This window comes from Phalacrocorax carbo, chromosome 7, assembly GCF_963921805.1.
Source record: "Phalacrocorax carbo chromosome 7, bPhaCar2.1, whole genome shotgun sequence".
Classification (NCBI taxonomy): domain Eukaryota; kingdom Metazoa; phylum Chordata; class Aves; order Suliformes; family Phalacrocoracidae; genus Phalacrocorax; species Phalacrocorax carbo.
Window position 1 is genome coordinate 18,023,882 of NC_087519.1, and position 21,432 is coordinate 18,045,313.

At 37.8% G+C, this 21,432-nt stretch overlaps 1 protein-coding gene across 1 annotated transcript in view; it reads right to left on the reverse strand.

Moving 5' to 3' along the window:
• Positions 1-36: 36 nt before the first annotated feature.
• The window catches only part of MTMR10 (myotubularin related protein 10), a 40,822-nt gene continuing 19,426 nt past the window's right edge, over positions 37-21,432 (reverse strand). The window contains exons 6-16 of the mRNA XM_064456597.1: positions 13,644-13,734; positions 11,049-11,223; positions 10,547-10,634; positions 10,289-10,377; positions 9,166-9,296; positions 8,974-9,043; positions 8,709-8,779; positions 7,644-7,813; positions 6,191-6,361; positions 5,087-5,269; positions 37-4,560 (exon numbers count right to left, since the gene is read on the reverse strand). Coding sequence (XP_064312667.1) covers positions 3,961-4,560; positions 5,087-5,269; positions 6,191-6,361; positions 7,644-7,813; positions 8,709-8,779; positions 8,974-9,043; positions 9,166-9,296; positions 10,289-10,377; positions 10,547-10,634; positions 11,049-11,223; positions 13,644-13,734 — 1,839 coding nt within the window. The 3' untranslated portion in view covers positions 37-3,960. The remainder of the gene's footprint in view (positions 4,561-5,086; positions 5,270-6,190; positions 6,362-7,643; positions 7,814-8,708; positions 8,780-8,973; positions 9,044-9,165; positions 9,297-10,288; positions 10,378-10,546; positions 10,635-11,048; positions 11,224-13,643; positions 13,735-21,432) is intronic.

A 21,432-nucleotide genomic window follows, 5' to 3' on the forward strand; every position in this document is an offset into this window, starting at 1 on the left:
TTTTTGTTTGAGGAAGTGAAAGAAAACGACCTGAAGTTTGCTGTGGAAAGGTATTAACTTTTATTTAGTCTAATTTACTTCACAACTCAGCATCAGGAGTTTATAATCTTCTTGGCACTGCTACTTTGCTCAATAAATCATTATCAGGCACAAAGGTTTTACTTTCAGTTGAAATACTGAACTCTAAACCATCACATCAACAGCGTTAGAAACCTACTGCCTAGAGCAATTTGAGGTACAGATGTCTGTCTCATGTTAGAGGCAAATGCAAAATTTCATCCTTTGCTTAAATATATGTTAGAAATGTTTTGGTTTTAATGTCTTTCCGTCTGAGAGCAAGCCAAAACCTTTGCCCCACTTGCTACATTTCCATTAAAAATACAGGGCAGTTAATATCAAAGTGGAAGATGTGCAAGGCCTGGGTATTCATATACACACAAACACATTCATTTCTGGAATGAAATAAATTTCTTTGATAAGTGGTAGTAAATGGTGAATAAAGTTGTACCACGATCACTAAGTCTACAATAAACTCTACCTCACAGTAGTTAATGACACTGGAGGTACGGCCTTAACCACATCAACCAGCATTTTGTATTTCCCTCCCATGTGGTTTACAGTATAGTACAAAAGTCGTGATATAAACAGCCAGTAACAGCCAAAATAGTGCACATTTTCTAGAAAGAGACAAAAAAAAGACAGTAATCTTGGTAATTTTACTACTCTTGCAACACCAAAATGGCATTAACAGTATCTTGTTTTAAATGGTGAACAGAAATTAGAAGTTGAAAATGTGTACATATATACACACACACATATATAACACTTGTATGTCAGTATTCTGTACACAGAAGTTAGATATGTACTCACACCTCAAAATTGCTTTTGAAAGTTATTAAAGACATTCAGAGCAGTCCCTACTGACTATTGATAAGGCAACTGTGCAGAGTGGAGAATATTTTAAAATTAACATTTAGTACCTGTCTTTCAAAAGTAAATTAAAGAAACTAAGATGTTTAACTTATGAGGAAGAAACAACACATGCAGGCACGCAAGCACACACACACAGCAGTTGTTCAGACCCCTCAGAAGGCAAGGCCTGTGGGAACACAAGAAAGCAGAATCTTGTCTACATTTCTGGGGGAGTGTGGATAGCTCCCCTTCCTCCCTGCAGGAGGTACCCCACCTTGCCGTCTCCGTGCTTATCGCCACCTCAGCCTCTACTTGCATATCCCCCCTTTTTGAACTGTGTAAAATATCTTCTTACATGTTTGGCAAATAGATATTTAGACAGTTTTTTTGTTTATTATAAAGGCATATTATTTGTAACCACCCTCCTTGCTATATACATATAAAATACAAAGACCATCTGCAGCATCTGTACACATCTCAGAAGTGAAATGTAAAAATGTATGAAATCTTACAAAAGACAATCCTGTTTAAATATAGTACCCAATTTTTCCCCTAAAGAATACTAGCCTAAACATTAATATTTTTTTTTAATTCCACCAGCTCCCTGTATGGAGTAATTTATTTACACTTTTTTTTGGTACCTTTAAACAAAAAAAGTTATACTTTAAAGGAAAAGAAGAAGACACTATAATTTTTAACTGTAGTTTGCAAAATAAAAAATTGGTACCAAAAGACACTAAGCACACAGGTTGAGGTCTTTCATGTCAAGTATCAGGCCAGGGAAAGCAGTAAGCCAATAAAAAAAAATCATAACAGCGAACTACTACAGACATTTGAATAATGAATTGAACCAGTTAGATGACTGCTCCAGCAAGCCTGTAAATACGCACAACTAGTTTGTGGACCATTTAACATGCTCAGATCATCTTGCAGCATAATCAGGCAATTGAGGTGAATACATGTTTTTTCCTCACAAACAGTTGACCAGAAATAATCTGGCATTATGTCAGAACATGGATGTGCGTGTCCACATGCAGATGCACACATGCACATGTATGCACAGACACGCTCAGCTGCTTTGCATAAAAACAGGTTTTTGGGGGTTTGGTTAGTTAAAAAAAAAAAGGAAGTCTTCTCCCCTCTCCCCTGCCCTGTTGGCCCACCTTTACAATGAAACTGTCCCCTTACTCCCACCAAACCACCCACAGCATGAGAAAGCAGCACACCTAGTGCCCCCCCAGCTTTATATGTTAGGTTTAGCCTGGGGAAAACAAGCTTCTGTATGCGCTGGGCTGTTCTAGCACAAAGCTGACACCTTAAGGCCACTCCAGATGCATATTCTCAAAAATAAATACTTGAGCAATCTTAGATATCCAAAACCCACATTGTGATTTAGGCTGTGCTGAAGACCAGTTTGGTTTTACAAACAAATTAAGAGCTCCAAATCCCATCCCTCCCTGCCCTTTTTTTAACTGTAATATGCTGTGTATCATCATCATACAGCTTCCCCCCTGCATAACTGAGAATAGCTTCTGGTCTATCATATAAGGTCCTCAGTGCCTCAACTTGTTAGCACCTGAACGGAGGTTTAGTGTAGGTTAAATGGCATTCGTGTTTTACACAGAAATCAGTTAATATCAAATATAGCCTCGCTGTTAAGACAAGGTAGTTGACAAAAGCCTTAACCTATGAGAATGACGCATTACTACTCCTCCACCCTCCTAGTATATTTTACTCTCTTGCTTTTTCTCCCTATGAAACTTGAGGCTTTTTCTAGCACAGCATCCAGGGCAGAGGTATCATTTAAAAGGTTTTGGAGCAAAGAGGAAGTTGCTGCATTAAGCAGAGGGAGGCTGTTGGATTTAATTCCCTCAAGCAGTGCTTCTCCATTGCACTGTCCCTGTGGACCTGCATGTACATAAAAAGGTGGCACTACTAACCACTCTTCTTCCAGCACCTGCTTACACATGACAACAGCACTAGCCGCCCTTGTGGATTTGGCCACCTGGAGCATGTCCTCCTTCCTGGAACTCAGTAAGGCTTAAGTATCAATTCTGCTGAAAGCAGGACAGGATGAGGAGAGGGTCGGCAGGGATCAGGATCCGTGCAGGGGTATAATGCTGAGTATTTGAGGTGCTTATGTAAAAAAGGCTCTCATGAGACTTAGAAACAAGCTTAACCTAAAGGAGGAAAAACCTGCTGTCTCTTCTATTATTTCCAGAAATGGAGCAGGGGAGGCGGGGGATGGAACAAGAACTTACACTAACAATCTGCTGGAAAAACTTGGGGGTGGGGGTGTCAGCTGCACTAGAGTAATCTTGCTACTGTTTCCTCCCAATTAAAGGCACTTCTAAAGCTACTACAATACCATATCTACAGTAAATGTTTTAAGGTTAACAGTGCATTGTCCTGAAGTTGACTTCTAGAGTCTAAAGTGAAGCTCAAGACAAAGAGCACAAATCTGACTACTTGTTTATGAATACATTTTGGGGAGAGAAAGAAAAGGGAACAACCTCCCCCATGGATACACACTGTATTAACACACATGTAAGGTGATCAAGTCACAGAACATTAGTATGTACGTATGTCCTTCCTGAAGAGGCAATCTGATAAAATAGTTTGTTCCCAGATTCCAGCTGTCGGTCTGCGCCCACTGCACCTGACTACTTCGATTTGCCAAGCTGTTTTGGCACAAGAGTCCCTTCAGTCACTATCTGGGAAAAAAGATATTTCAAGCAGAACGCTCATTAATGACCACACCAATCCTTTCGATTAGCTAATGAAATGCTCCATCACATAATGAGCCAAACCACAGAAATACAAAAGGAATCGGGGACAGCAGCCCTAGCACATGAGAACTACTGAAGACAAAATTGTGCGATTTGAAGCATGACTCGCTTTGCTTTTAAATATTTGTGCAAAACTTATGTAATGTTTGTATATAAAAATTATTACAGCTTTCAATGCCACATTTAGCAGTGTTATCTTAGAAAAGACAAAATTATATGCTGTATTCTCTCCAAACCTTTAAACTGTCATCACATCATCTTAGTCTTCATTTGCAAGCGTCTCAGTGGATAGCCAGATTTTGGCACCACTTAAAAATTTGCTTAAAGGTGTTCCCAGAATGCTCCGTCTGCATAGGTTCCCTACAGGAGAAAATGGGAAGGAGGAGGAAAGAAAGTCTGGGGGCCCAGAGCTGTCATTTAAACCATTTGCTCTGAAGTACATCCTGCTTTGATCCAGTTCCGAGCAGTTGCCTTGCAAAGAAGAATTGCTTTTGTAGTGCCGAAGATTCCGGTTTAACATGTCTACTTCATCTGCCAGCAAAGAAACTTTATGGAAAGCAGTGATGAAGCCACCATGATTAATCTGGGCCTCAGGAACCCAGCGGAAGTAGCAGAGTTTCCACAGTTTTATTTGCGTTCCAGAGAGACGGGGTAGAATTACACCATGCAAATCAACAGGCTTTGCAAACCAGTCTCTGAAGTACTGTTCCATACTGTTATTCTGACTCTCTGTTTGCTGTAAAAAGTCCGGTTTCACTTTTAGTATCAGAGAGTTTCTTCTTGGAAGGAACTCTTGCTCACTGATGACTCCATTTTTTAATGCTGGGGGGACACCTCGCAATGTAGAGCTGTAGTTTTTCTGCAGAAAATAAATAGTGGTAATTTTCCAGTTTTATGCTCATGTGAATAGCAGATTTCCCTGAGCTGCTAGGAGAAATGTGACCTATTAACAGTTCTGAGCTTGTGAGTCACTACTGCAGGGCTCACAGGGCAAACAGCATGGCCACCTGTGGCCTTTAAAGAGAAATATGTATGTTCTCTAGACTTCCTAAAACAATGAATGATTGAATTAGTTTTTACTGAAAAAACTGACAACCCCAGGAGAAAAGAAGTGGCATGTCATCGCTTTTCCATAGCTGAAATAACGCAAATGTTGACAGAGAGCTCAGCCTACGTATCAGAAAATGTCCTGGAACACAAGGTTCAACGATTTACATCTTTACTTCTACAGAAAATAGTTTCTTTAAGCTGGGAAGCTAAGAGAATTAACGCTCCTATGGCTAAATTGAGGGTGTAACACTATATAACTGTATGTTTTTAAGCATTAACACCATATAGTTGAGCATAGAAACAGGCCATTCACAGACAGACATCACTAGAGTTACCTTTGAGCGTTTGAAAGTTTTCACTGCTCCATTTTGTACGCATGGCGCGCTCTTTCCAATATAAAAAGGGTTGTGAAAGAGCAGGCGATCCCTGCTTGTGAACTGAAGAGACCAGTCCCAAACACAAGGAAATTTGAGGCCTTTCTCATCACCCAGCTGAATATTTTTGCTTATGGCAAATTCCTGCAAGAAGTTAACATTCAGGCATATTAAAAATCAAAGAAAATAGGTTTATTCACAAAACTTAATTATAAACCAGTGCATAACCACTGGGCAAAGAAGAGCAGGGATATAATTTAGAGGTGGCTGCAGATCAAAGCACCAGAGCAGTAGGACAGCCTAGCCCACTGTTGAAGAAAACAGCTGTACCCTGATTTTAATTTGTGCAATGCAGAGGCAGGACTAATGATTACTGAGCAAAAATTACTTTTTCAGTTACATTGTTTTTTTGCTGAATCTTAAACCCCCAAACACCAACAGTCGGTCCCTCAATGCTCTGCTTCTTTGTAAGGTAGCTACCTACAACTTTAAAGGGAAAATGTTTGTTTAACAAAGAAAGTAAGTTTTACTTTTATCAGCCATCAAATGTTTTCCACACACAGTTCTGATAAGCTCCAGCTTTTCAAAAACAAAATTAAGTGTTCAGCTTTCTAAATACCTTCATTGTGCACTACTATTTGAACTTTACGCAGTCTCTTCCAATTTTTCCAACTATTTAAACAATTATGTCAAGATTTCAAAGTTTGCCTGAAGTGTGAAATTCATTTTATTGCCTTTCATTCTACTCCATCAGTTCCAGATATAAACCCGTTTCCTAGAGAAGTATAAATAATAATGTAGAATAACAAAGCTTTTCTAGAAAAAAAGAAACCAAAAAAGAAATTCAATAGACTTTCTTCTTGAATAGTTAGTTACCATCTATGCAAAAATCACCTGAAAGGACATTCTGATCATATTCATCTGGGGAGCTGAATATTTTGCCCTGAAGAGAGCGTGACATTTTGAAACATAGAAAGGAATGCCATTTAATTGAGATTATGTTATTTCCAGAATGGCAGGCTGAAGTCTCTTATTGGAAAAATAGGTGTAACACTTCATACTCACAGTGCTTTCCTTTACTCGCTGATGAGGACAATTGAAAAGAAAAGTGCCAAACAATGAGATACGTGCACTGTCGTACAGTATGGTCAAGTACATTTCAGAAAACTCGAAGGCTGCTGGGTATTGTTCTAGCAGCTGCCAAACACAGTCAAGAAACATCAAGAACAAAGGAGACTGGGAAAATAAACAGAAAATTATTAGGTTTAACATAAGCTTTTCCTAAGTCATACCAATTTCTTTGCAGTTAGTGCTTTAGCTGTACCTCTGGTACATTCCTCAACAGGGTAAACTATTGGGAGTATTGTGTTTTTTATGATTTCATGCAACTGTAATAGCCTGTATTCCTGTTTAGCCACTTTCCCAAGCAACTATGTCAACCGGCTTTCTCAGTGTTACCTTGCCACAGCTTTCCCTTCTCTGGAAGAAACCAATCAATTTTTTCCTGCTCACGTTGCTGCAAAAATGCTTTCTGCCATCTTGTATGTCCCTCATAATTTCCAAATTAGTGCTTATTTGAGCCCTCCTTACTACGTGACCTTGTTTTCACAATTATACACTTCCTTCTTGTTTAAAATGACTGGAGAGCTTATCATGCAGCCACATTACCTTCTCACTACACTTTCTAGCTCCTTCCACAGTGGCCCAAAAGTATTAATTATCATTTATATAAAGCTTTAGATATATTTTCCTCTTCCCAGTTTCACTGTTCTGTATGTCCTTTCCCAGGCTCAAAGTATGTGCTTTCTCATTGTTTCCCCCTTGGTTTCTTTATCCCTTCATGCATTTGCTCTGCTTAGAGTCCTCAGTTTATCTGTTGGCTCCACTCCCTGGGAATATTGCTTTTCTATTACTCTTGGGCATTGTCCCTGAAAAAGGCTGCTAACCTAGGGCCCTCTATTTTGCCAACTGCAATTACAAGTCTCTCCTTTGCAATGAAGAGGCCAAATAAGATTAGCTGGAAATACTGAAAATCACGCACTGTGCTACCCTCTAGTAATCTGTTTGGCACCTGTGTATCAGTTCATAAAGCTGCAGTGCTTCTCTGACAGCTCAATACTTTGAAAAGTACTGCATACTGGTATGACTGCATTCCAAAAAATCAGGGCAAAACCAGATACCCTTGGTAAAACACCCAACCCCCTCCAAAGCCACTCTTAATCCCCTTCCGTTTCAATTCAAAACGTGGGCTGTGCTAGCATTTTTAAGAGCGGGACCTTGTCAGGTGTAACACTGAAGCACCATAAAAACCCAGCAACTGGTGTTTCACTGATTCTCACATGGCTACAGAGGATAAATATATCTCTATCCTGGACAAAGACATATTTTCTCTGACATTAACTTCACCAGATTTGAATGAATTAAAAAAAGTTTTTACTTTTAGAGTTCTGTTTTAATAAATGTTCAGGATGATATTAACCAGATACCGTTATCACATACAAATACAATACACTTTTACCTCTTTATCAGATCTTTTTAAGTGGTTACACCTGTCTAAAAACTGATATCCCGCCATCACCCATTCCTTCTGTATTAAGCTTTGAAATCCAACAATTGTTCGAAAATAGGGATCCAGCATGACTTGAATGAGAGAAGCAGCAAGACAGCTCAGGTCCCGTCCTTCTTCCTCTGTGAATAACATATAGAATGTATGAAATGCACAAGGTATATATGCACATATATAGAACTAGATCTCAAAGAGCAAAAAGTGACAACTAGGTCTGGTGGTGTTCTTTAATTTCTTTTAAAACATGTTTTTTGCTGCTGTAATAGTTCTCAGAGTTTAAAAAAAAACTAGAAGAAAAAAACACCTTTATTTTTAAACTGAGACTGATACTATAGAAAAGGTTCCTGCAGTATCCATCACAACACTGCATTCATTAAGAACGAAATACCCACCCAAACGCCTGGTATTTAAGCCAAGATGTGCTGACAAGGAGGGTGTTCATGTTGCTGGAAATTTTCAACATATTTTCCACCCTGAATCAATTTTTGGAAGGCCATTACATGGGGAGAGGGGGATATACCAGCTGAACTGGTCTTCTAAAAATTACAGAAATTACAAAATTTATGATCTCGATATGAGCAAGTTTTTCAGTGTCTTTTTTTCCTGGAATATCTGTTTGCACCTATGCAAGAGCAGCCAATGTTAGTGAAACACTTTTGTATATAGGACCTTTGAATAAAACCAATATTGCTTAAATAAGGAATATTAGCCTTATTACTGTGTTAATTAGCCCAATTAACTCAGTACAAAAGTTCACCCTAAAGTTTTGATTCTATCATATCATTATCAGAATAAAACCCACAAAGACTCAAAGTGAAATATTCCTTTGATGCTATTGACTATACTACAGTTGAGACACATAACAAAGTTCTTTTCCTTTCTAGTTCCTCATATGCCTAAAATATTTAGAAGCAGTGTGGTTGACGTATGAGGATTACAGTTGATTTTATCTAAATGTGTTTATCTGCACTATCACACTAATGGTAAGATTTCTAGCATGCTATATGGTTGTATTACCTTGTAGAATTACAGAAACATGCTTACACTCCATTGTATATACAAGCTCAGCAGAATGCTTAAGAAATGATCTAGACAGGAAAAGGAAACAATACAACAGTTAATATAACATATCAACACTCTAGAAGGAAGAAATATTTGGGGTATCTATATTTTCTTAACTCATATATTAAAATGGAGAATCCTTGAACTGGTTTCACTGCTTATTTACACTGATGAACCTTTTTCACATCTCATTAACCATCATTTTATTAATGGTACAAACCTAATATACTCTAACCAGCGAGTATTTTCCAGTGAGGATAGCCACTTCTCTTCAGATTCTTCAAAAGGCTCTGCAACAAGGAAAGTAATTACATTGCAGAACAACTTCAAATAACTGTTCATATTAGCCAGCTCTATTAGAATTTGTTGTATTTCAAGAAAAGAACCACCATGAAAGGACAGTCCAGCATACCATTAACACACAGCTGTTTGAGTTTGATATGTGCAGCCTGGATTTCCTGGATGTTGGGGAGACACTTGTCCAGATCAGATTTGTAAACATCACTTCTTAGGGGATGGCTTCGAGTTACTGCATTACAAATCCTAAGAAAGAAAAAGAATTAGCCCTTTTATTACTGGAGAGGAGGGAAACAGTCTGCCAAGAAACATGCCACAGTCTTTTACCGCAAACAACTAAACCCAGATAAAATATGCACCTTATTTTTAAAAAAAGTTTTCAGTTTATGTTCAGGAGAATATAAACTCTGCCACAAAGCTATTGCCACAAATATTTTTGGTATCTGCTAGTTACAAAACAAATAATGGCAATGCTGGATCATTAAAACAACACATTTGAGAAATGAAAATCTGAGGCTGACTTAAGGTTAAATAGCTCTACTCAATTCTTAATTTTCCACAATTTTTAATAAGACTTTTCCATGCTAAATAACAGAACATACATAAAGTTTATAAAGCCAGGAAATCTGACAGGGTTTTAAATAAAACTCGGAGCTCCAGCCTCACACACACAATGCAAGTGTTTGTACTACTACAAAAAGTCACCCTACAACAAAAAATATCAAGCTAGTAAACTACTTACACAAGGTTCTGAATGCCTTCATCTTTCATCAAGGACAGCGAATCACAAGTATTTCACAGAAATACCATGGCTATTCTGGCACTATATCTATACCTATAGAACTGTATTTCTCGATGCCACAAATACAGTAACTTTTACTGTGTCTTGCTGAAGCAGGTAAGAAAATCTCCACCAAGGTAAGTTGTATTACAGTAACATCAATAGAAAAGATTAAGTCTGATTCTTTTATCAATAAATTCTGTAATCTGAATGACTAGCTGCCTAAAAAAAAATCAACATGCATTAAAATTTGAAAAGTATTCAGTATTTGAAATGGAAGTAGACCTTGAATAGAAATTGTGCCAGAACTATATTCAGAGAATAGTTTCTTAAAAGCTATTGTACTACAACATTATGAAGCAAGTACCCTCTCAATTACCAGTTGCTGCTGTATGTTACACAGTCACCTCTTGCATTATCCTATGTGTCTAATTAAAGAACAAAACTAATCATTTACCTTTGATCTATTCTTCTTTGCTGCAGTACATCTTTAATGTTGGCCATTCTTACAAGGGCACTCCCATTAGGGTGATTCCAGGACCATAACTGACAGGGGAAGAAAAAAAACACCACACAAAAAATGCAGGTTAGTGTTATTCCACAGAAATTCTTTTTCTTAATGCTACACACAACACTGTGTTAATTGGCATACATATCTTTAAGATTAATAGTATACAATGATCAAGAACAGTAACAGAATAAAGACTACACTTACTGGCATTCGTCTCCCAATAAAAGAGTAGGAGTATAGCTTAAGGTCTTGATCTGCTAAGGAAGATGGAACCACAAAATATTCTGGAAGGCTTGGGGAAAAAGTATGATACAAAAGGTTACTTTTCCCTATGTATTTTACCAGCTTTCCCTTATTGCAATGCTGTCTTACCAACTCTGTTAGTAATGCACTGCCCCCTAATACTGCAGTGCTAACTGGTTGTCCTGTACAACTGCATTATCTTACATAACATTGGTACAGCTCAGATGTATTTGTTTAGAAGCATGCACGTTTCACGAAAAGCATGAAAGCAACAGGTGCCAAAATATGACATTTCCTTTAATGACACCACTTCAGGATCTTTCAACTGAGGGTCTCTCCAGAGAGTGGCACATTTAAGAGGTAAAATGCACAGTTAGATAGGATGGAGCCTTTGGTAGAAGAGACAGGAAAAGACAGCATAATTGCCTTGTTTTCTTCTACTTACATTATAAGAGAAACTTACCAAGTAGATATCATATAACCTTCATTGACTGAACAAACTCTCCACTCTGATGCACCTGTCCTTTTGATTTCTCTATCCCAATCAGAGTAGGTTTCAAACAAAGGTGTCTGCTGACCACTGGCACTGCTGATGCCACCACCACCACCTCCTGGGTCTATTCCATTCACCTTCTTTGCTAGGAGTAGAAAATTCATCAATGCACATTTTAAAAAAAAGAAAAAAAAAAATCAAAACTCCTCACCAGCCTAATTGCAAGACTGAGCTGCTGGTATCAGGAGTAACGTTACCTATTTTTGTATTACAACTGATCAGTGATCTAATGACAGCTTGGCAATACACAAAGATGTAAATGTATTTTTTCCTGCAATTTCAATAGAGGAGCAACATAAAATTGGGATGTTGTGCTGCTTGATACAAAGCAAGACATACTAACACTCAGCAATAAATGTTATCTTCAATTGCAGGATTTCTCTCTTCAACATGCAAAGTTAGTGATGTTTTTAAAACATGAACCCTTTATAGGCCACCCTTTAATTAGGTACCTTATGAAGAAAGCAAAATACAAATTATATAATTTCAACAGCTTTAAATGACTGCTGTATTTGATTTGCTGTATGACAGCAAATAAAATAAATTGAAGGCCATGTTAAAAAATAAATACTTTTTATATATATTTTTATATCTTCATAAAAAGATGGCCTACCATTTTGTGGCTAGGGACCAAGATAATCATATAGTCTGTTACTAATACAGAAGAATCCACTTTGCTGGTCATTCTTTAGGTGCCAAGAAGGCAGCCAGCTATGTCAAAGGAAACTACATTTTGTTTCTTCACACTTGAAGTAAATTTTTAGATGAAAGTGAAATAAACTGAGACTTAACCCTATTACCACCCCCATGAAAGCTCCTAGATTTAGCAAGAGTCTGTAAAGATGTAAGTGCCTGCCCAAACAAAGCAGAATACAGCGTTACAGCTCTACTGTCATCTCAGTGATTGTGTAGTTTCTACTTTCTGTATCTATCAACTTCATTCTTTGCACTAGTACTCAGACTACTCATATTTTTCAGAAGAAAACTGGGCTAAAATCAGAATGAAGGGTTATTCAAAGACAGCATACAGGAAATATGATGATTACCAAAAAAAAAAATGTTATAATTTTACTCTTCAATGGCAGGATATATAATTATCAAATGTAACCTGGGAAAAAATGATATACACCAGAGCAATGCAGGCTCTTTATGTTCCTCAAGAAACACAAAGACAATGTTTTAATTTTTACTTTACTGAGACTAGCAGGGACAGAGGGTCATAAAACACTGTGCTGGAACTGTAAGAGCAAAGCCAGAGATCTATGCTACAAACACCAAGGTTCACAAAAACAACAACAAACGACCAACCCAAACCAACTTTGCAACCAGCAAACTGCAGCATAGCAGAACAACTACCTTTTTGCCATTCTGGTTTGCTGCTCCAGAGGAACACCATTTTTTTACCCACCTTATGTAATCCTTCCACTAGGTATTTTTCCATACAGCAAATGGTATTTTAAGGAAGAGTAAAGGCAACTGTGTGACAGACTAACATTTTGTTCACACCCCACTTAAGCATTTTATTGTAATTTTATCTGCAAATTGGCTTCCTCCCTAGTACTTTGTATTGTTCACAGACCTTAGTAACTGCCCAAGTTTTATCAGGTAAGAAATTATATGTGTACTTATGTGTGCAGCATAATCACATGCACACTTATGCTTGTGCATGCACAGGGCAGTCATGTAGGCACCTGCATGAAAAACATGCATTTTTGTGTAAATTTGAAGGCCTGAACTCATAATTCCACAACATTCAAATCTTGTAACAGGCAGATCAGTGGTTTCTAATGCCAGCTGCTGAGTAAATATTTCAGTACCACAGAACTACATCAATGGCACTTTCTCTATTTGGAGGCTTGTTATGCTAGAACTGATGGTTTTCAGCTGTGTATTGGCTGGGGAACACTAAGCAGTGACCGCACAGCATTACACTAGAAATCAAGTTCCAAAGGCATCTTTTTCAGGCTTACCTAACTGACAAGGTTCAGTTGGAGATTGGCCTTGAGCAGGGAGGGCGTGCTCCAACTCAGCAGGGGTGGTGGAGGTTTTGAGTGGTAAGAACTGCCTAGTAAGCCTCTAGGAAAGAAGGTATGGAGTCCCAAGTTGCACAAATCCTCCTGCAATACCACCAGAAGAGAAACTTATTCCCAAAAGAAGGGCAGGTGAACAAGCCTGCCTGATGGGAGATTAGCTAGGTACCTAGAGTACCAATATAGACATACAATAGGAGGATCGAAGCGTGAATTGAGAAAAATGAGTATTCATGCTGACATAGGTAGTTTTGTTTTGTATCAGACAGAAAAGACATTTTTTTTATTTTGGTCATTAATGTCTATCACAATGAATGATTTATTCATGATGAAATTAAGAGGTTGGGTGCGGGACAAGCCAATTTTATTACCCCTGGAGAAAGCCTCAAATGCTTTTTGCCACTGCTTCTACACAGAAGTCTTACTAAAATTACATATTATGAAATAGGAAAAAAAAAGATACTTTCATATTTACCTGGATTATTATATATTTCCCCAACATACTCAAATGCAAAGAGAAGCTGAAGATCCGTTGGTTGAGAATAATGAGCTATTGCAAGGCACACCTAGAAGAGAAACTTCTATTACTCTTATTTGTAAACATAAAATTTATTGCCCTTAATTATGACAGCATGAAATATGTAGAGCAGAAGTTAAAAGTCAGTCTTCCGATGTTTTATTTCCATATTTTATGTGAGAGGCACGAACTCTATAGTTAAACATACTTATTTCCCGAGAGACCATTACTGTAATCATAGTAGATGAGTTCAGGACCATCTGTCAAGAGTGATAAGGGTGACTAAGTTTCTGCAAGACAGGTCAGACTGCAACAGGCATTCCTAAACATGATTCTCCATATCAACAGAGACAAGCAAGGACTTGGAACTACTGTGCTGTACCTACTCACCTCTATATAGAAGAACAGAAAAGACCACAACGTACAGGTGGTGAGCACAGTACAGCAAAATCTCATTTGTAATTGGTCTTTTGATTTTTTTTTTTTAATTAAAAAGATTACTTATCAATGTAGTATAACAACATCAGAATGGCCATACTGAGTCAGTTCAAAAGGTCCAACCTAGCACCCTGCTCCTGACAGTGTCCAGAAGTTGATGCTTAGGGAAGACAGTAAAAACAAAGCACATAATGTAATTTCACCAGGGTATTTTTCAACAGTTCACAGTTCAGGCACTTCCTGAACTAAAATCTGGTATTTAACAGCATCTGATAGATATTTCTTCTAGAAAATTGTTAGTTGGGCCAAGAGGTTTTTGAACTACAACATCCGTTCACAAAGATCCTGTTGGTTCTTCCCTAAATTATCATATTTAATCAAAAGTTCATATCTAATTATATTTTTATTATCTTTTCTACTAATTCACACTATATAGGCATCAGATTTACCAGTCTGTGCTACACAAAACTCAACCTTCTAAAATTTCTGCTCTCGGAAGGGAAAACAAGAGGTTGCTCATTGAAGACATGCACGACCTATGTCAATCCTGCATCTCATTAAGTTGTATTCCAAAATTATGAAGGGCACAGATGAATTTAAATGAAAAGCAAATTGTTCGGTAATAAACAACAGCTTTTCCCCCAAGTTACTTAGAAATAAGTAATTAACAGTGGGAGATGTTTTCTTCATGTTAGTCACTTGTAGTTTGCTTGTCACCTGAATGACAGGCCAAAGATTCTCCATCAATCTCCAACTTCAATAAAGAGGGAGTGTTTAGGGTAGGTCCTTTTGCCAAGTGTGGGGGATCTATGGTTAATTAAACATGCCAGTAATCACCCCCTTCCCAGTCCCCAGCTGATCTTCAGAAATGAAATATCAGCCAAACTTTGAGGGTAGCAAGATGTCAGCTTCATTAAATTTTGGCCTAGCCTGTATAGATAGGTTCTGTTCCAGATGACTGGAATTCATTAACAAAAGAAACCCACCCATAACTTCTAGATGCCTGCAGGTTTATAGCAAGCTCCAACACCGCCTCTGACAATATGATGCATTAATCAGGTTTAACCAGGCTGAGTCGCAAGCCCTGCCCTGAGAAGGGAAATTCAGCAGAGATTTAAAATAAGAGAGAGACGCATCCTCAGAACAGCAAAGATTAACCTGAGGCACATGGAAGAGTTCTTTGTAACAGTCTCTGGACCAACATCACATATGCAACCAGTTTTCTATCCGTATAAATCGTTCATTTTGGTAGAACCATAAGATTATTAAAATTAAGGGTACAGAACATGGTTTAGGATTAAATACTAGACCTCAAATACAGGCAAGCTTTTCTAGCCTGTGCCTCTTTAGATGTGGATACTCACTAATAAATACAAAAGATTTGACAAAAAAAACCCCTAATATCTAGAATAATCAAAATCAGGAATAAAAAAGCCTTTCAAGTAGAGATTGGCACAGTTATTCTCCAAATTTCAGGACTTGATTTGGAGTCTAGCTTTGCTTTCTTTCCTCAATATGTGCTTCTCCATTTTACTAAAATGTACCTGCCTTATCTCAAAACATTTAATGAAAAGAGGTTATAAACCACAAAACTCTATTCTACATGTTCAGACACAGAAATTCCATTTGACGAAGTTTTTCTTTAGGGACAAAGACATAATAGTCACATTATTGCCACCTAAAAATTTTCCTTTCCTTTCTCTTTCCCTTCAACTCTCCATGACCTTTTCATATTTAGCAACATGTTGACTCAATTTATTCACTATTTAGCAGTTTTGGATATAATTTTTGAAAAACATTCTGTTCATCCAACAAATTGTTTTCTCTTAGTGAAGAAAGTTTTCTTATTGTCATAGACATAAAAGAAAGGTTTGCATGACACACAACCAAAGGAATACTACTACTGGCAGCATCATGCCACAGGAAAAAGACCTGACAGCTCACTTATGCTAAGTTCTGCATGGAGAAGGTTATTGTACTTCTACTAGCTTGTATGCAACACATATGGCATTATGGATCCTTCACCATATTTTTACTTACTTTGACCTTTGATGGGGACATTCCTCACTGTTTATAAAACCAGTAATGACTGTAGACTAACGAGTTGAAAATAGTTTTTTACAAGCACTCCCCAACAACAAAAAAATCCTATCAAGTCTTAGAAGAGCAGTTGCTTTAACTTTTCTCCCCATGCTTTCAGTTTACAATGAAACTGTGAAAGAAAATAGAGGACAGGACATTCAGGGGGTGAGGGGTGCAGCTGAATGACACCCCCCCAAAAACCCACAAACAGTAGAAGTGTCACTGGTTAGTAATCAAGCATGACTCTTCAAATGAACATTTATAAGCTCATTTCCAGAATTTGGTAAAACATTTAATAACTACCATGAAGTAACTGGAAACCATGCACATTTTATTAAATCTTGTGATTTCGGTGTATAAATCAAAGCTGAAGAAGCCAGCTATTCCATAATACTAGGCCTCTTCTAACAGGCTACTTTTGCTTAGCATTCACAATGAAACAAAAAGGAAATCTGGGTACATACATATTTTGATTTCCATTTTTCTATGTAACTTTTCACTACAGTAACTGATATTAACAGAGCTACTCCTCATCTTCATTTATGGGAGTGAAGGAGGAAAGCCTTTTACTATGCTGATGTATGCTCAGGGTTTGAGGAGGAACTGCAAGACATTAAAAAAATACCTTTGTGCTGCCGAACACAACAGAAATACAGTAAAACCTATTTTTAAAAGCAGCAGCTAAAATCTGTCCTTTACTTGCCACATTTATGAAAGAAATCCTGTGTGCGCTGTGTTAAGAAGGGTAAAATTGGGGTGGGAAGATGATAAGCATTCAGATCGGGTTCCCCAAAAACGTGACCATAGCTACGCTTCTGAACCCAGCAGCTGAAAAATGCTCCCAGGTCTTCCACAGTATAGACATAACTTACAATACCAGGTATTGCATGGGTGAAACAGTCTGCCTGTAGATTACAATATGGGTTCAGGACCTCTATTTCTGTTATTAAAAAAATATATATTTATCCTGCTACTGTCTTCATTTTTATATTTCAGTTAAATTCCACTCAAACTAATATTAAAGACATACTAATTTTCCGTTTCTTCCTCACTAAACCCATAGAGTAGTTTTATTGTCTGAAAGTTTCAAAAGACAAGCACATTCCACAGCTCTCAGCAGATTATCACCAGAAGTTGAAAGTTCTTAAATTGGAAGACAAACATGTTTTACAGGAAATGTTCTCATATCAAACTGAAAAAATGTTTGGTATTTTTGCCAATTTACAATTGTGTAAAGCTGAAGATATTTAGGCTCAGTCAAATAACAAGAGAATAGGCTGCTTGTTGGAAAGTTCATGTATTAAAAGCAGTGAACACAATGGCTGTTATTATTTCATAGTACAAAGGCCATTTCCCTATGTCAGTGTCCCCTGTTCAACCCCTATCCGAAAAAAATAAATTATACTTTCAGGGCAAGCCCTCCCCTTTGCAACCAGACTTCTACCAAGGATGAAAGCTTCAAAATATTGCTAATGCTCTTGGAAAAGATAGCACATCTTAAATATGACTGTTCAAAACTAAGTTAGCATCACCCTGCATTTTGCCTCCTTCCCTAAGGCAGGCTACCTGCCTTATAAACTCATTGGAAGGATACTATTTTCCCTTGCTATAGCAGTTCCTATTCTGAGTAGACAACTGTAGTAGAAAGTCACGCAACCAGGACCAGATCAAGTCCCACAAACAGAACTTGTTAATCTTCCTAAGCAGAAAGTCTTCCTGGACAAATAAGCTTTCAGGTAACAAGGCATTCAGCCTGAACCATCGTATATGCCCTCCTGGCTGTTATGAATTGTCTAATTGAGAAATCCTGGGTTTTATTTCCTTCTATGAGAATTCCAATATCAGCTATACATAATACTTAGGTTTGATTAGAAGTAACCTACACAAGGGGAAACAGTACAAGGATTTCAGAAGCTGAAGTAATGTTTTACATATCAGAATCCTTGTTTGTATAAGAATGTGTTTAAATTCTAAGTACAGGTTTCCTAAGCCTTAAGAGAAATATTAAAATACATTGCTATTTTTAAAAAATACCTTTAGATAACTTTACTTCTGAATAAAGGTTTTCTTCAGCCCCTCCAATCCCACTCCAAAGACCATAATATTTTCTCATGTATTCCCAGTTCCTTGAGATAATACTAATTTTGTGATCTGTGTAAACAATTAGAACAAGCTAATACAGAGGTCTGGAAAAAACAGACGACATTAGAAAGGGTCAGCATCATTTGTCCAAAACTGAGTTTAATATTAATCTTCATAACAATTAGGAAAGAAATTGTTCTGCTCTGTCCCAAGTGTTATGATGTGTGAGAATGCTAGTTTTGATTGCACAGGAAACAAGATTCGAGATAAATAAGTTTCCTTCTGTTTTGGTTAAGCATGCGTTTCTGAAACTGCTCTCGTACTCCTTTAAAAAAAAGCTGCCTGAAGGAAAAGAACTGAGACAGTTTCAGAAGAAAAAGGGACTGAGAAAATGGAGATATATTTAGGAAACAGGAGATGATATGTGTGTGCCATTCTGGTGCACTGCCAAGATTCATATCCATGGTGAGGCAACATACTATCCATCATCACAAGATCTAAAGCCTCACCTTGTCATGCATTTTGATTTCTTAGTCTAATGTCAAGTGTTGTAATGATTAGAAAATAGCAGGAGCTTTCAGTTTGACTGTTTGTTGTGATTTTTGGAACAAAATCATTCGTTTTCCTTTAAGGAATGTGAAATGCTGCTGCTTTCACACTGCCTAACTTAAGGCTTCCCCAACCTGCTTACCCTTGCTTCCCCATCCTCCACTTCCTCCCACACCCATCTGGCTTTCCTTCCTTCCTTTGGAGACTCTATAGCCTTATTTAAGAGACAAAACAGAATTAAACTGCTAAACAGCGATGAGTGCAAGTTTCCATTCCCTCTATTATTCCTTAACTCTTGTCTCCCAAATATCCACTAATAAAAATGAGGAAGAATATTTACTTGACTGATCAATGTTGAGACAGTATTTTATTAGCATGTATTGGCTGCAACTGTTGAAGGTATTTTTCTAATAAAACTGATTTTTAAGCTTCTTCGTAATAATTTACCCCCAAAAAACCTAATTCACCTCAAAAATCAATGTGTTCTTCCAATTTGTTTCTACTTAAAGGTAGAGGAAAAAACCACCTATATTCTACCAATATTACCCACACATAATGTCTATACGCAATCAAGTCAGGTTGTCCACATCTGAAGCCTGGCTGCTTTCAAGCTTGGATCCTTCTTTTCACACTTACTACCAAAGAGAGGCTCACAATACTCTTTATTCTAGTAAGGCAGCTTAATTAGTAGGGGTTATTCTCTCTTATGCCCTGTTCAGCAGATACACATAAGCGTAATTTATCCAGTTCATTTTTTACTCAGGAGGTCTTCATATCTAACTGCAAAGTAAGCATAAACAAATTTGTGAGGAAAAAAATATAGCTGACATTTATTTTTATTTTTCTCAATGACATGACTGGAGATTAGGCCCCCAGGTCAAAAGGAAAGAAGAGAAGCTGGAGAGGGTCCAGTGGTGGGCTACCAAGATGATTGTGGTCCTGAGGTACATCTTCTGAAGAAACTGCGCTCATTTAGCTGTGCAATAATGAGACTGCAGGAAACCACTACCAGGAAGGTAGGTACAAACTCAGTCTTGCCAGATGACATAATGGGCAGCAGCCAGAAACTCATCTTGGGACATTCAAGCTGGACATCAGGAAAAACATGCAGCACTGCAACAGGTTACCCACAGAGGGAAAAGGCTCTCCACCTTTGGTGGTTTTCAAGATACAACTGCACAAATCCACAGCTAACTTGACCTAATCCTGGTAACTCTGGAAAAAAAAGGTGGGCTAGGTGATCTCCACAGGCGCCTCCCATCCAGCGCCTCTGACTCCACAGTCAGTTCTCTACAACATTCTCACTGTCAGAAGACCATGCTAGCATACTCAGCTGAAGATAAGAGCATGAATTCCCTCTCATCAGAACTCAGTTATACTTTAAGTCTTGGTCCTTCCTATGAAAGTTATGCACACACAATTATTTCCAAGTAGACTGGTACCAGTGTTTTCATGCACAAATAGCTGGATGTAAATATATATTAAAGAGGCCCTCCAGAACTATAAGGAGGCCTGACCACCTTCCTTTGTTTTTAAACATCAGGGCAACCTTGCTAGTATGTACTACTTGAAGGGCAGGAACAGAAACCAGATAAAGTATTTCAATACTGTGGTGCTAACATATTATTTAAATGCCAGAAAGAACAAAATAACTCCATTCAATATACTGTGTAAGACCATTCTAGTTGTGTTCACCAGCATCCCAAAATAATTTAAGCAATACCTTGACAGAAGAAACCTGATCTAAGGACCTCATGGTTTTAGACATTTTTTTAATGCTAACATAATGATGTTATCATGGAAACATTAGATTAGGTTCACAGAACCTTATCTCCCTTCAGTAAAAGTGTGCTTCTGTGATACACCCAAAGTTGCAGTAAACTATTTGATGCATCAAAACTACAATAGTAGCCACACAGCTGATAATAGAATCGTTAAGGTTGAAAAGATCCCTTGGATCATCAAGTCCAACCATCATATGATATTATGATTTGTACAAGTTTTCTTCCCCTCTTCTAGTGAGCACATTCTGGTACTTGAATATGGCAACTGTTACACTTCTGGTCACCACCAGTGCAACCACACAGATTCAGATCCTTCTGGATCTCTAGAACTAGCTGTTCTTCCTATCAAAAGAAATCACGTTAGACCACGAAATTATAAATGTATAATGCAAGTGCCTTCATAAAAAAGTGTCACCTTTTGCTCTTGCATAAGTAAATGCAGGACAGAAAAGTGTTAATAAGATGTTGCATTTATGGCCTCTTTCTCCCTCCTCCAGGCTAATCCCTCTTCACTGTGACAGCCAGCCAGTTAGAAACAGTCACTATAAAGATATTGCAGTAGGCAGGCTGCTCCAGGGAGATTTCAGAGAAGCTGTGAAAGGGGAATTGCCTGCTGGAAGATTGCCAAATATGAAAGGTTACAAGCAGCAAAGGAAGCAGGCAGGGAGGAACCTAGAAAAGCAGCAAGGAAAGAACAGTGCTTTAGTAGTGGGCTTCTGCCCATGGATCTCTGGGAGAGGGTAAAAGGTAAAGTGATGAACTGGTTCATCAATTACTCAGTTGAACTGCAAACAGACTTATATCTGGACAAA